Source organism: Mobula hypostoma, chromosome X2, assembly GCF_963921235.1.
Source record: "Mobula hypostoma chromosome X2, sMobHyp1.1, whole genome shotgun sequence".
Lineage (NCBI taxonomy): Eukaryota > Metazoa > Chordata > Chondrichthyes > Myliobatiformes > Myliobatidae > Mobula > Mobula hypostoma.
Window position 1 is genome coordinate 43,869,124 of NC_086129.1, and position 16,022 is coordinate 43,885,145.

Here is a 16,022-nt window from a genome sequence, read left to right on the forward strand (position 1 = left end):
ATGGTCGTATGGGATGGAGGCGAAATACTTTTCCTTTGGTCAGATATGAACAGGAAATAGAGCAACATTTACACATTGAATTTCACTTCAAAATTCTGTTCTATTACCTTTAGCGAAATGAATTTCAGAAGCAGAATCCACCAAACGTAAGCTACTATATGCCAAACTTACTACATGCAACCAAGGATACTGATGGTTTACACTCAATTGTGTGAATTCTTCTAAAAGAGAGGGAATTAGACCAAAATAATGTCATTCTGCTGATAACCCTGAGCTGACTGATGAAAATATACCCAAAATAAATTGGAGCTTTTTTTTTGCAATGAAAGGAAACTTGGTTGTAAGTTTTCAGCTGCATTAAAACTTTGAGGAAGAACCATGTTAGGGTTACATCAATCATTGTATGTTTTGATTTTTCCATGTAGCAAATAAAGCTAGTCTAATCTTTATCTTTAAAAGTGAAGACAGCAGCTAGTGTCTCTCATTTAATCTATTAGATTTAACAGCTATGTAATTTTTAACCTCCAAATTAATCCTTCATTAATCTCCAAGTTTTAAGAATTCTTAAACTGTACAAATGGTGAATGTAATGAGCTTCATTAAGTTTAAATTCAAGTTCATTGTCATTCAACTGCCAAGTGAAAACAACATTCCTTCTGACTAAGGTGCACAAAACAGTACATATAACTCAGACACAACACAAAGTAATATTACCATAAATAAATTAACAAATAATAAAATATATTCCAGATGATTGACACTAAACACAAGATGAATTTACGATACAAGTTAAACAGTATAACACTACTGGCACTTCATAAGTGATGAGACCTGGGTGGTAGCTGGGAGTTCAGTAGTTTCAAGGCCCAGGGGAAGAAGCTATTTCCAATTCTAACAGCCCTTGCTCTAACTTCCGCTAATGCCCCACCTCCCCCTTGTACCCCATCTGTTATTTATTTTTATACACACATTCTTTCTCTCACTCTCCTTTTCCTCCCTCTGTCCCTCTGACTATACCCCTTGCCCATCCTCTGGGTTCCCCCCGCCCTTGTCTTTCTTCCCGGACCTCCTGTCCCATGATCCTCTCATATCCCCTTTGCCAATCACCTGTCCAGCTCTTGGCTCCATCCCTCCCCCTCCTGTCTTCTCCTATCATTTTGGATCTCCCCCTCCCCCTCCCACTCCCACTCCCACTCCCACTTTCAAATCTCTTACTAACTCTTCCTTCAGTTAGTTCTGACGAAGGGTCTCGGCCTGAAACGTTGACTGTACCTCTTCCTATAGATGCTGCCTGGCCTGCTGCATTCACCAGCAACTTTGGTGTATGTTGCTTGAATTTCCAGCATCTGCAGAATTCCTGTTGTTAGCCCTTGCCCTAATGTTACCTCCTGCCTGATAGTAAGGTGGGGGGGGGGGCGGGCAAAGAGATTCTGGGATGGTTGGGAGTGATCATTGACAATGCTAAGGGCCCTGCATAATTAGCGCTCCTGATAAGTATCAATAATGGGTGGAAGAGAGACCCTGATGATCCTCTCAACAGCCTTTTGTTGGGTCTTGCGGTCAGATACCTTGCAATTCCCATACCAGACAGTGATGTAGCTGGTCAGGATGCACTCAGTGGTGCTCCTAAAAAAATTGATTAGAATGAGGGGGAGGGGGAGCCCCATATACTTCAATCTCCTCAGGAAATGGAGAAGATGCCTTGCTTTCTTGACTAACATGGTGGTGTTCAGGGGCCACCATTTACGTGCATTCCTAAAAACTTGGTGCTCCAAACTCTCTCTATGCAGGAGCCGTTTATGTGCAGTGAGAAGTGGTCAATCTGCCCTGTCCTAAAGTCCAGAATCACCTTTCTCATTTTACCTATTTTTAATGATATTCAGGTGTTTTGTTTTGAGCATTTAGTTCTCTTCAATGATCACATGCTTCCCTAATAGACATAAACAGAGTGAATGGCTAGCGGACCAAACCGGACACCGTCACCAGCCACACATTTCAAAACATGAAGAGTTACAGAAACCGGAGAGTTGAAAGGATGATCACAATCTGCATCAGGAGAACATTTGTATTAGAGAAGTTCTATCTATGTTTATGCTTAACTTTAGAAACCTCAACAAGCAGTGACTTCAACCAATGCTTTATGAGACTCATACAATTTCTCATTCTGTGGGATCATTAGTGACTGGTACATGCATCTTTATAACAGTCAATAGGGCAAAGCTCCCTTCCATCACCACAGCAGGAATGTGGCAGAACTGGTCCATGGTGGAATCTCATAGATCAAGTGAAATTACATAGCTGTTAAGTGTAATAGGAAAAATTTGATTCAGATTCATTTATTTATCCCATGTACATTGAAGTGTTAACAATTAACACCAACCTAAGGATATGTTGGGGGCAAACTGCATGTGTTACCACAAATTCCTGCGTTAGCATAACAGTACGGGAGTCTAACTTGGGAGATTAACTGGCGTCCCTTAAAGATAAAGGTTAGTTTAGCTTTATTTGTCACATGTACATCAAAACATTGAAAAATACAGTTATATGTGTTGTTTGCATCAATGACCAACACAGTCCAACAATTGTGCTGGAGGCAGCCCACAAGTGTCGTCATGCTCCAAGCACCAACGTAGCACAACCACAACTTACTAAGCCTAACTTGTGCATCTTTGGAATGTGGCAGGAATATGCAATTCCATAGATCAAAAGAAGGTGTTTAAGATAATTAGAAGTATTGATATGTTAGATAACTCAAACATTAGACCAGAAGCTTGGTGTCCAGGGTGATTTCAGGAAGTACTACTTCATACAAAGCAAATCTAGACCACTCTTCTGCAGAAAGCTTGTGCTTGGATGTGAATAAGAGAAATTCAAGGCAGCCAAGAATATTAAAGGTTTCAAAGCCAAACTGACTAGAAAGCCTTTCAGCCATGATCTCAAGCAGACCCTTTCTCCGTTCTGATAAAATCTGACCACTTCCAAAACAGGTAGGTGACCTGTTCTGATGGTTGAAAGAGCGAGAAGGAAAATTTATTCCAATTGATATACAGTACAAATAAAAAGCAGAAAGTGATTGAAATACTCAGCAGATCAGGCAGCAACTGCGGAGAAAGAAATAGAATCACTTTTTCAGGTCAGTGTCCCTTTATCAAAAACTGTCCAGTTTCTGCTGAGAATCCTTATAATTTACTGTTTTTATTTTACATATCCAACGTATAACAGTTTTATGTTTTTCTTTTGCTTGTCTTCAATAACTGGCGTACAATTGGAATGCAAATTTTATACAAACAAATATTTAAGCATTATAAACTGCAAAGCAAAATAGAGTTCAAAGTTGGATGGAAAGCTTTACTGCCTCTTGTCATTTTCTTTTCCACATCCTGTCTTATATTTCAGATACACTGCTGTTGCCATGCCGATGCTCTATAATACCCGGTATAGCTCCAAGCGAAGGGTCACCATTATGATCTCCATTGTCTGGGTTTTGTCCTTTGCCATATCCTGTCCACTACTAGTTGGACTGAATGAGACAGGTAGCTATAATATGCATATTTTCTTCTTCTCATATGGTGATAGTAACAATTTAAGGTGAACGTTCAGTGTTTGGAATTATGCTATGCAATTTGATGTGACCGTATGAATGTCAACCATGTACCCTGGAAAAAATCAGAGGGACTTTTAGATGATACATAAGTTGCCCTTATTTTCTCAACCAAATCATTAACTAACCCTTTACCTCTACAAATACTGCCTGACCCATTGAGTTCCTCCAGCAGTTTGATTTTTGCTTCCAGATATCAGCACCAGCGGTCTCTTTTGTTTATTTTTATGAAACATTATTTAATCCTACCATGATAACAATTAGATGTTCATCTTCAAGAAATAATATTTGTTTTAAAATTTGCCAGCATCAAAAAATGTTTATCTTACCAACTATTGTTTTACCAAGAGTGAGTAATGAAGAGTATTAAGGATCAACCTTGGAACGATGTCCATATCCCAAGAACATAGAACACAGAATAGTACAGCAAAGCACAGGCCCTTCCGCCCACAATGTTGTGCCGACCCTCAAACCCTGCCTCCCATATAACCCCCCACCTTAAATTCCTCCATATACCTGTCTAGTAGTCCCTTAAACTTCACTAGTGTATCTGCCTCCACCACTGACTCAGGCAGTGCATTCCACGCACCAACCACTCTCTGAGTAAAAAACCTTCCTCTAATATCCCCCTTGAACTTCCCACCCCTTACCTTAAAGCCATGTCCTCTTGTATTGAGCAGTGGTGCCCTGCGGAAGAGGCACTGGCTATCCACTCTATCTATTCCTCTTAATATCTTGTACACGTCTATCATGTCTCCTCTCATCCTCCTTCTCTCCAAAGAGTAAAGCCCTAGCTCCCTTAATCTCTGATCATAATGCATACTCTCTAAACCAGGCAGCACCCTGGTAAATCTCCTCTGTACCCTTTCCAATGCTTCCACATCCTTCCTATAGTGAGGCGACCAAAACTGGACACAGTACTCCAAGTGTGGCCTAACCAGAGTTTTATAGAGCTGCATCATTACCCCGCGACTCTTAAACTCTATCCCTCGACTTATGGAAGTTAACATCTCATAAGCTTTCTTAACTACCCTATCTACCTGTGAGGCAACTTTCAGGGATCTGTGGACATGTACCCCTAGATCCCTCTGCTCCTCCACACTACCAAGTATCCTGCCAGTTACTTTGTACTCTGCCTTGGAGTTTGTCCTTCCAAAGTGTACCACCTCACACTTCTCTGGGTTGAACTCCATCTGCCACTTCTCAGCCCACTTCTGCATCCTATCAGTGTCTCTTTGCAATCTTCGACAATCCTCTACACTATCCACAACACCACCAACCTTTGTGTCGTCTGCAATTTTAGGTAACTTGCTTCCAATCATCTATGACTTTAGTTCATTTTTTCCTCTCTCCTTTAGCATAATCAGACCTGCTGGATATGTCCCTCTGCCATGCTATTAGCAACATATAACACAATTCAAAGCAGCATAATATGCTTCTAAATGTTATTATTATACACAATTTATATTATTTTTGTATTAATTTAATACAAATTCCAAATTCTTCCAAACTTTAATTTATTTGGTCTCATCCCACCAGAGATATTTCCCTTGCTTTACCCATCTGTCCCCTCACCTTCTCTGCTAACATCTGAAATGTTTTTCCTTTCTTTTCCCTGAAATGTTAACTCCATTTCTCCTGCTTCAGATGCTTCCTGACCTGCTTAGAGTTTCCAGTATTTTCTGTTTTCATTCCTAATTAATAAAAGTCTGCTACTCAGCAATTTTTCTCCCAGCTCCAATCATGCTCTTCACACATTGAAGCTAACATTTCAACTGGCATGATAATTAGGGTCAGGAAGGCGAACATGTTCCACAAAGGGGCAACATCTAATGAAATATGCATAAAGTCAGGCATACTTTGAGTCACACTTTTGCCTTGGGGAACGCTGAAATTAGTCGTCTTTCTAATTCCGAACCGAACAATTGAGTTCGAACACTTTCCAAAGCATTGCATAGCTTGTCTGTTTTATACCCTTGAGCAATAGAGCTTCATGGTACCTGAATCTTCCAGATACAAGGATGAGCTTGGTATGTGTCAGGAGATGAAGATCTGAGGTTATATTCTACAAAAGATATCCATAATATAATGCAATTGATACAATACATACACATTGTAGCCGTGTAGTATTTAAATAACTCCCACAGGAACTGGGGAGGTGCAAGTTCTCACATAACTTTAATTCTGGAATCACTACGTTAAGATGGAGGAGTACTAAATCAATCTCAGGTCAATAGGTGCTGGACAGACACTTCCAAGTCACAGTTCCCTGTCTTGATCTATTTTTTCGTTCATTTATTTATCACGTGTACATGTGAAATGTGATGTTTGTGCTAACAAACACAACCTAAGGATGTGCTGGGGGCAGGTTGCAAGTGGCGCCACACATTCCACCCCCACATAGCAACGTTCAGCAGAACACAGGCAATTATAACAACAGTAAAATAAGCCCCTTTCCCACCCTCCCACAGATAAGCTTCCAACTCCAGGACAGGTTGCCTCTGGAGTCCTATGGGCAAATTTAAAAGGGGCTGTGTAATTAAATGTATTAAGTTCAAGTTCAATATTTTGACTGCTGGTTTCATCCCTGCTGCTTGCATGCTGCCTGTGGGTCTGGCCACATCTCTGGTTAACTTACAAGTCCCTGAGAGTAGTGAACATCAGCAATTCAGATAAAAATTTCAGGAGGCATTGACCACTGAAAGCAAATCTCATGGGCCATTATTCTCAGGGTCGGTGAAATAGCAGCCTTTTTGTGATGTAAAATGGCCCTTTTGTAACTCAGATTTTCTTACTAGGTGGAAGAATCCATCTAACCCATTGAGTCTATACCAGTTCTCAGAGCAACAGCACAAACCTCATTCCATGTTTATTTTCCTGGAACCTACTCTCTCTCACTTGCCTGGATCTCTGATTGCTTGCCGAGAAAACTAGATAGGAGTCCTGACGAAGAGTCTCGGCCCAAAACGTCGACTGTACCTCTTTCTAGAGATGCTGCCTGGCCTGCTGTGTTCACCAGCAACTTTGATGTGTGTTGCTTGAATTTCCAGCATCTGCAGATTTCCTCATGTTAGGAATCACAATGACAGGCTGCCAGTTCTACTTTTCTGTTTATATGAAAAACAATTGCAAATGCAGTCAATTAAATGACTAACCAGGATGTCTTTAGGGTGTGGGAGGAAAGCAGACCAACAGGAAGAAACCCATGGGTGTGCAAATTCCACATTGGAACAGAAGTTGGGTATGAACCAGTTGCTGGAGTTGAGATGTTACTTGCAGCACCACAGTGCTGATTTTCTTCCACTTTGCTTGCAAGGCAAGCAGAAGAGTTTCACAGTACAGGAGGAACATATTTTAACTTTTCAATTTCAGAGGAGATTTACTAGGATGCTGCATGGATTAGAGAGCATGTCTTAAGTGGAAAGGTTGAACGAACTAGGGCTCTTCTCTTTGGAGTGAAGGAGGATGTGAGGTGACTTATTAGAAATGTACAAGATGATGAGACAAACATTCATACCCTTTATTGACCAAAATTCCATAAACTTACCATGTTTGTGTCTTACCCTTACTGGGACTCTTACTACCTCACTCTTAATGGCCCCTACTTATTGGATGTTGTTATTTTATCAGGCAGCTGCATTCAACCTACTTCTGCTATTGAAACCTGCCTTCCCCTACGTTAGGCTCTATCATGAGTACCAATCTTATGTTTTCCCATGAAATTGACTGGTATTTACTTCTGCAGGGAAACCCAGATGTTTATAGGTACCCCATTAATTAGGCTTTGCATTTGGCATTCACAATATGGAATAATATCCACTATATTGGAGAAACTGATCTGTCCATGTTGCAGGGCACCTGCGTTCAAGGATGACCTTGAGCTTCCTGTTGTCTGCCTTTTTAATTCTCCAACGCACTCCCATTCAGAGGCCTAATGTAAGCTTTAGGATAAACTCCTCATCTTCCAACTGGGCATGTCACAGCATACCAGAGACAATATCAAATATCAAATTTTCCAATTTTACATAGAACATAGAATAGTACAGCACAGTACAGGCCCTTTGGCCCACAATGTTGTGCCGACCCTCAAACCCTGCCTCCCATATAACCCCCCACCTTAAATTCCTCCATATACCTGTCTAGTAGTCTATTAAACTTCACGAGTGTATCTGCCTCCACCACTGACTCAGGCAGTGCATTCCACGCACCAACCACTCTCTGAGTAAAAAACCTTCCTCTAATATCCCCCTTGAACTTCCCACCCCTTACCTTAAAGCCATGTCCTCTTGTATTGAGCAGTGGTGCCCTGGGGAAGAGGTGCTGGCTATCCACTCTATCTATTCCTCTTAATATCTTGTACACGTCTATCATGTCTCCTCTCATCCTCCTTCTCTCCAAAGAGTAAAGCCCTAGCTCCCTTAATCTCTGATCATAATGCATACTCTCTAAACCAGGCAGCATCCTGGTAAATCTCCTCTGTACCCTTTCCAATGCTTCCACATCCTTCCAATAGTGAGGCGACCAAAACTGGACAAAAGTTGTGGCAGATAGGCAATATAGTAAATGGTAGATGAAGTTTTGTTTTAAAAATCAGTAGAGAAAGACATATGGTCCCAATAAATCAGTATTTATTCCGAAGTTTTCACTTGCTCCATTCATGATGAATAGTTGGTCCCATAAATCTCTAATACCCAGTACAGTTCCAAGTACAGGATCACCATTATGATCTCCATTGTCTGATTCATATCCTTTGCCATGTCCTCAACACTACTATCCAGGTGATAGAGACACCCGGATAGTATGTTGCCTCCCAGGTGCCAGGGTCAGGGAAGTCTCAGATCGGCTCCACACCATTCTAAAGGAGGAGAGTAGACAGCTGAAAGCAATGGTATCAATGGCAGAGGTAGGAAAAGAGAGGAGGTCCTGAAGAGAGAATATAGGGAGTTAGGTAGAAAGCTGAAAAGCAGGACCTCCAGGTTGGAATCTCTGGATTGCCGCCTGTGCCAGTGAAGGTAAGAATAGGATAATCTGGCAGATGAACGCCTGACTGAAGAATTAGTGCAAGGGGGAAGGTTTCAGTTTTCTGTATCATTGGGATCTCTTCTGGGAAAGCTATGACCTGTACAAAAGGGATGGGTTACACCTGACCCTGAGAGGGACCAATATCCTTGTGGACAGGTTTGTTAGAACTGTTGGGGAGAATTTAAACTAGTTTGACAGGGGGATGGGAGCCATAGTGATAGGGCTGAGGATGGGGCAGTTGGTATACAACTAAATGTAGTGTGTAATGAGACTGAGGAAGGACAGGCAGATGATAAGTCAAAATTGTAGTCAATGGGATCAGTATAACAGGGGCTAGATTTGAAAAGGGTGCTAAATTACAGGACTGAATGTGTTATATTTGAATGCACACAGTATATAGAATAAGGTCAATAATGTTGTGCAGTTAGATATAGACAGGTATGATGGGTGTATTGCTGAGTCATGGCTGATAGAAGATCATAGTTGGGAGCTTAATATCCAAGGGTACACATTGTATCAAAAGAACAGACAGATAGGCAGAGAGGGTGGGGTGGCTTTGTTGGTAAAAAAATGAAATTGGATCCTTGGAAAGAGGTGACATAGGGTCAGAAGATATAGAACCCTTGTGGGTCAAGTTAAGGGTAAAAAGACCCTGATGGCAGTTATATACAGGCCTCCAAACAGTAGCTGGGATCTGGGCGACAAATTAAAATGAGAGATAGAAAAGGCATGTTAAAAAGGGCAATGCTGCAATAGTCATTGGGGATTTCAATATGCAGGTAAATTGGGAAAATCAGGTGGGTGCTGGATCCAAAGAGAGGGAATTTGTAAAATGCCTACAAGATGGCTTTTTAGAGCAGCTTGTGTTTGAACCCACGAGGGGAGCAGCAATTCTGGATTGGGTGTTATGCAATGACCCAGATTTGTTTAACGAGCTCAAGACCAAGGAACTCTTAGGAGACAGTGATCATAATATGATAGAGTTCACCCTGCATTTTGAGAAGGAAACAGTAAAATTGGTTGCATCAGTATTACAGTGGAGTAAAGGGAATTACAAAGAATTGAGAGAGGAACTAGCTAAAGTTGATTGAAAGGGGACATGAACAGGAATGAAAGTAAGACAGCAATGGCTAGAGTTTCCAGGGGCAATTCAGAAGGCGCAGGAAAGATACATCCCAAAGATGAAGAAGTATCCTAAAGGGAAGATGAGGCAACTATGGCTGACAAGGGAAATGAAAGACAGCATAAAAGCAAAAAAGAGGGCATATGATATAGCAAACATTAGTGGAAAGATTTTAAAAGCCAACAGAAGGCAACTAAATGAGCCATAAAGAGAGAAACAATGAAGTTTAAAAGTAATCTAGCCAATAATACAAAAGAGGATACCAAAAGTTTTTTCAGATACTATGTATAAAAGGTAAAAGAGAGACAAGGATATATATCCGACTGCTGGAAAATGATGCTGGAGAGGTAGTAACGGGGGACAAGGAAATGGCGGAGGAACTTAATAAGTATCTTGCATCAGTCTTCACTGTGGGAGAGACTAGCAGAGTGCCAGAGAGCAGAAGTGAGCGTCATTGCTATTACTAAGGAGAAGGTGATGGGAAGCTGAAAAGACTGAAGGTAAATAAGTCGTCTAGACCAGATGGTGTACACTCCAGGCTTCTGAAAGAGGTGGCTGAAGAGATTATGGAGGCATTGGTAATGATCTTTCAAGAATCACTAGATTCTGGAATGGTTCCAGAGGACTGGAAAATTGCAAATGTCACTCCGTTCTTTAAGATGAGAGGGAGGAAGGTAAAATGAAGGGAATTATATACCATTTAGCCTGATCTTAGTGGTTGGAAAGATGTTGGAGTCTCTTATTAAGGATGAGGTTTTGGGGTACTTGGAGGCACATGACAAAATAGGCCAATGTCAGCATGGTTTCCTTAAGGGGTAATTTGCCTGACATATCTGTTGGGATTCTTTGAGGAAAAAACAGGCAGGATAGACAAAGGAGAATCAGTAGATGCTGTTTACTTGGATTTTCAGAAAGCCTTTGACAAGGTGCCACACATGTGACTGCAGAACAAGATAAGAGCCCATAGTATTACAGAAAAGATACTAGCATGAATAAAAGATTGGCTGACTGGCAGGAGGCAGAGAGCGGGAATAAAGAGGGCCTATTCTGGTTGGCTGCCAGTGACTAGCGGTGTGCTGCAGCAGTCGGTGTTGGGACTGCTTCTTTTCACAGTACATGATTTGGATGAAGGAATTGATGGCTTTGTGGCCAAGTTTGCGAATGATATGAAGATAGGAGAAGGTGTGGGTAGTGTTGAGGAAGCAGGGTGTCTGCAGAAGGATTTAGGTTGGGAGAATATGCAAAAAGAAGTGGCAGTTGAAGTGTATGATCATTCACTTTGGTAGAAGGAATAAAGCCATGGACTATTTTCTAAATGGGACAGTAATTCAAAAATCAGAGGTGCCAAGGGACTTGGGAGTCCTTGCACAGGATAACTTGCATATTGAATTGGTAGTAAGGAAGGCAAATGCAATGTTAGCATTCATTTCAAGAGGTTTAGAATACAAAAGCAAGAATGTAATGTTAAGGCTTTATAAGGCATTGGTCAGACTGCACTAGGAGTATTGAGAGCAAATTTGGTCCCTTATCTAAGAAAGGCTGTGCTGGCACTGGAGAAGATCCAGAGGAGGTTCATGAGAATGATCTAAGGAATGAAAGGGTTAACATATGAGAAACATTCAATGGCCCTGGGCCTGTACTTGCTGGAGTTTAGAAGAATGATGAGGGATGTCATTGAAACCTATCCAATACTGAAAAGCCTAGATAGAGTGGATGTTTCCTATAGTGGGGGGGGGGGGTGTAGTTTAGGACCAGAAGGCACAGCCTCAGAATAGAAGGACATCCATTTAGAACAGAGATGACAAAAAAATTCTTTACCCAGAGGGTGGTGAATCTGTTGAATTCATTGCCACTGATAGATGGGCAGGCCAGGTCATTGGGTGCACTTAAGGTGGAGATTGATATGTTCTTGATTAATCAGGGCATTAAATAAAGATTTTGGGGAAATGGCACAAAAATGGGTTTGAGAAGGATAATAAATCTGCCATGATGGAATCGTGGAGCAAACTCAAAGGGATGAACAGCCTAATTCTGCTCCTATATCTTATTGTTTTGTGGTCTTAAACTGTAAAGCTGTGAGTCAGACTTCGATGCAGACGAGTGGCATCCGCTTAAGTAGCTCTTCCAGGGCTGGCACAGTTCCACTAACCTCCCTCTATGCTGTTTCTTTTATGAATAGACACTGAGGTCCAGTCCAGTGACATAAGATGCATCAATTAACCATGCTACATAGTAGTATGAAGCTATTTCCAATCAGCACTCTGCGTAAGTTGTGGCTCAATGGTTGCATTTGGGCCTCAGTGTCATTTATAGGATCAAGTGTCCCACCGGACAGACCTTAATGTAAATTTAGCCTGGAATAGGTATCTGAGCAATTACTCTGTCACAAATATTGTATGTTTGTCCACATCTTAAACCTGAGTTGATATAAATGTTCATGAGTGTCCTCTTAGGTGAACGTGGAAGGTGAATTGTGTTTGTGTCTGTGTCTTGTTTTACGGCGGTTGGCATCCAGCTCAATGGTGCATTACCGCAAAGGTGAATTGGTTTTAGATCATAAAACATAGAGCCTAGAGCATTATAGCACAGTACAGAGATGAGAAGAAATTTCTTTAGCCAGAGGGTAGTGAATCAATGGAATTCATTATCACAGACAGCTGTGGAGGCCAAGTCATTTAGTATATTTAAAGCAGAAATTGATAGATTCTTGATTAGTAAAGGTGTCAAAGGTGACAGAGTAGGCCGGTGAATGGCGGCGAGAGGCATAATAAATTAGCCATAATGGAACGGTTGAACAGACACGATGGGCTGAATAGCTTAATTCTGCTCTTACATATGTCTTACGATCTATCAAGTCACTTTTCATCCTCCTTTTCTCTGCTGAGAAAAGCCCAAGCTTGCTCAACCTATCCTCATAAGACATGTTTTTGTTTCCAGGAAGAACGGGCCTGGTGCCCTGGTCAATATTCACCCCTCAAGAAAAACAAAATCAATTACTTGTTCACTAATAATTATTTTATGGGAGCTTGCTCTGTACAATTCAGTGATGACCTTCCGACATCACAGCAGTGACGTATATAAAGAGCATATGACTACTATAACAAATAAAGAGATGGGCAAGGAGGAATAGATGGTACCTAACTTATGGATGAGTTAAATGAAAATACATAAACTTTGAAAACAGGCCAACTCAGGAAAATAAAGAGAAAAAGATTATTTATTTTTCAAGGCCAATGGAACGCCCAGCCGCGAAAAGATGTTCTTCTTAAGTTAAGAATCCCATTAGATTCCACATTATGAACTATATCTGATTGGTCTAGATTGAGACAGTGAATGTGGAATAATCCTTGAAACCTGTCTAAATTTCAGACACCATGAATGATGCCACCTGCCTTATCCACCACCCTGAATTTGTGGTCTACTCGTCCATTTTCTCATTCTTCATTCCCTTCATCGTCACACTGCTGGTGTATGTGCAGATTTACATAGTGCTACGGAAACGGAGGAAGCGAGTGAACACCAAGAGAAGCAGTCGGTTTGAGTCAGAGATCCAGGCACCGTTGAAGGTAAGCTGTTGGAAGCAAGGCATCCTTTGCACATTTATACAATTCTTTTTTGCATATGAGGTACAAGTGTGACAGTTTCGATTTCAAGTCTTGTAATGGAGACTTAAATTTACTGCCTGTTATGCCACTGGGGTTTAGAGCAGCAATGAAGGTTCCCCATCTCTGTCTGTTGTCACGTACCCCGTGACGGGTTAAAGATCCAGCAGAAATGAAAACACTTTGGAGTCCGGTATTGCTATTAACTAACAATATTTATTAGTAACTACGCAATACAGTAAAATAAATGCAGATAAATCAGACAGGTTAACAATGATTATAAATAAGTATATCAGTAAGTGTGGAAATATATGAAAATCAAGCTTCTTCAAGTCGAGGGGTAAACAGATACAGTCTTACGATGATGAGTAAAGTTCAGTTCACTTCGTGGTATTGAGTTGAGTAGTGATGGAGAGAGAGAGAGAGAGAGGGAGAGATTTGAGTCTTCAGGTGAGCTGACACCATCGATCTTCCCGTTGTCCTCCGAAATCCTTTAGAAGTCACTGTCTGTGACCACAACAAAAGAGGACCGTTCTTCTGTGGTGGAGCTATCAATCCAGGCGAGGGTTGGACACACAAACAACTCCCCACTGGTCACACCCTGTTCACACTGCAAGAGCCACTGATCGATCCTCCAAAACCCACATTTTCGGTGGGCACAACAAAGCTCACTCAGTGTCCAAAATCATGTGTCTTAGGTCTATCATCTGACCTTCTGTTTATCTCACCGTACTGAGTGCCAACTGTCTCTCAAATAACTCCTCCCTTCTCTGTCTGTGTAAGAATGTACAAGCAGGCAATGTCCTTGGAGAAAGTATAAACAAACTGTGAGCAGTCTTCGTCTCTCTCTCTCTCTCTCTTAAAAACAAGAAGTCGGAGTTAAATAACTCTCTCTTTTTAACAAGGTGTTTGTGTTGGGCACCTCTCTCTCTCTTTTCAAAAACACAGTTCACAGGGGTATTTCAGGACCCCGTCACACTGTATAGAAAGATTCTTAATTGCTGTTTCTATAACAATTGTTTTTTGACCAGTCAGGGTCGTTAGCTGAACCTCCGAGCCTGGAGAACCAGTGGACCACTCCTAATCTGGCCTCTACCCTTTGAATTGTGTGGCATGGGTGACCCTACCAAGAATCAAAGCACAAGGTCCCTGACTCCAGCCAACATAGTTCTCCAGGTCATTGAGGCACACAAGCCTCCAAACCTTATGACAAAGTTATGGTCCGCTTGGAGGTATGAGCCTTATAGAATTATAGGAAGCAGACCCTTCAACCCACAAGATCAATGCTGACCATCAACCACCGTTTTTACACTCATCATTCCCTAACCTAATTTATTCTTGCTGCTTTCTCAACTCCCTTCATACATGTCCTTTGACCATCCCATGCATTTTTGGGATGTAGGAGGAAATCAAAGCACCCAGAGGAAGTCCACCTGATCACAGGGAGAACATGCAAACTCCACATGGATAGCAATGCAGATCAAGATTAAAGCCAGTCAATGGAGCTGTGGGGTTCCATATCCACCAACTGCACCATTGCTCCATGTAATTGTACACAATATGTTGAAGAAGTGCTGCACTGCTGGAGATAACATATTTTAGACAGAGGACATCTTCATATTCCAATTATATATTTGCAAATAAATCAATCCTGTTGAATAATTGGAAGAGGAGAGATTTCCTCAGATATCTCAGGCAGGATTCTTCCCACAACCACAGTTTATAAAAATGCATCATCTGGAGATTCACTTTAATTCTATTTTTAAGACATTTTCACAAAAATAACTTCTGCTCCGTTGCTACAACCAAGTTATGCTCTAAATAACTCATTTTGATGGCTTATAGTCCAAAATAATAAATATATATAACTTCCTATCTCTTGGGCAAGAATTTTCTATTTTAATACATTATTACCTCCACTCGGCTTACAGCTCAAATAATGGGCAATTTGGAAAATTATTCAAAATGGGGAGGCTTTCCAAGTGGAATAAACATTTCATTTTTGCACTTAGGATAAATGTACCCACCCAGAAGATGTGAAGCTGTGTACCGTGATTGTGAAATCAAATGGGAGCTTCCCCACCAATAAAAAGAAAGTGGTGAGTATCTATAATATGATCATCTTATTGACTTAGTATAGTTATGCCAAGCTGCCTGAGCAGTTAACAGTTGGAAACTATATTGCTAATTGTGTTGCGATATTGGGAACTAGAGACCAACTCCTGGGACTATCTGCTCATTTTAGCATTCCTGCTCCACTGTGGCTAAGAGTTAATCTGAGGTAAACATGGTCTGAACCAGTATTCTCCTTCCTGTCAAACGAACTTACTTTGGGAAAATTTCCTATTTCTATTGTGCTGTTGCCTTGTCAGATCATCTCATTGATATCACAGTTGATTCCCTCGTTAAACATGTGCATAGAATCAGATGCTTTTGGAGTCCCTTTTTCCCATTGTTCTGTGGTGCCTCAGAAGAACCCATCTATTTAGTCCTACCACCTTGCTTCTTGCTTGAGGCCCTGCAAAATTTGCCATTTTAATGGGAAATCCAATTCCCTTTACAATAGAATGTTGGATCAACTTCTGCTGTCCTTTAGCCATGTAATCAGATCAAAATAGTATGTTGGATTAAAAAAAAGTCTCTCTCTCACTGCTAGCATCTCTAAAACTATTTT

The 16,022-nt window shown here is 41.1% G+C and overlaps 1 protein-coding gene across 3 annotated transcripts in view; it reads left to right on the forward strand.

The window, feature by feature from the left end:
- Positions 1–16,022, forward strand: part of LOC134341004 (D(2) dopamine receptor A-like) — a 113,891-nt gene that overhangs the window by 85,930 nt on the left and 11,939 nt on the right. For all 3 annotated transcript variants that reach the window (XM_063038690.1, XM_063038692.1, XM_063038691.1), the window contains exons 4-6: positions 3,397–3,533; positions 13,116–13,312; positions 15,361–15,445. In XM_063038690.1, the coding sequence (XP_062894760.1) occupies positions 3,397–3,533; positions 13,116–13,312; positions 15,361–15,445 (419 nt within the window). The remainder of the gene's footprint in view (positions 1–3,396; positions 3,534–13,115; positions 13,313–15,360; positions 15,446–16,022) is intronic.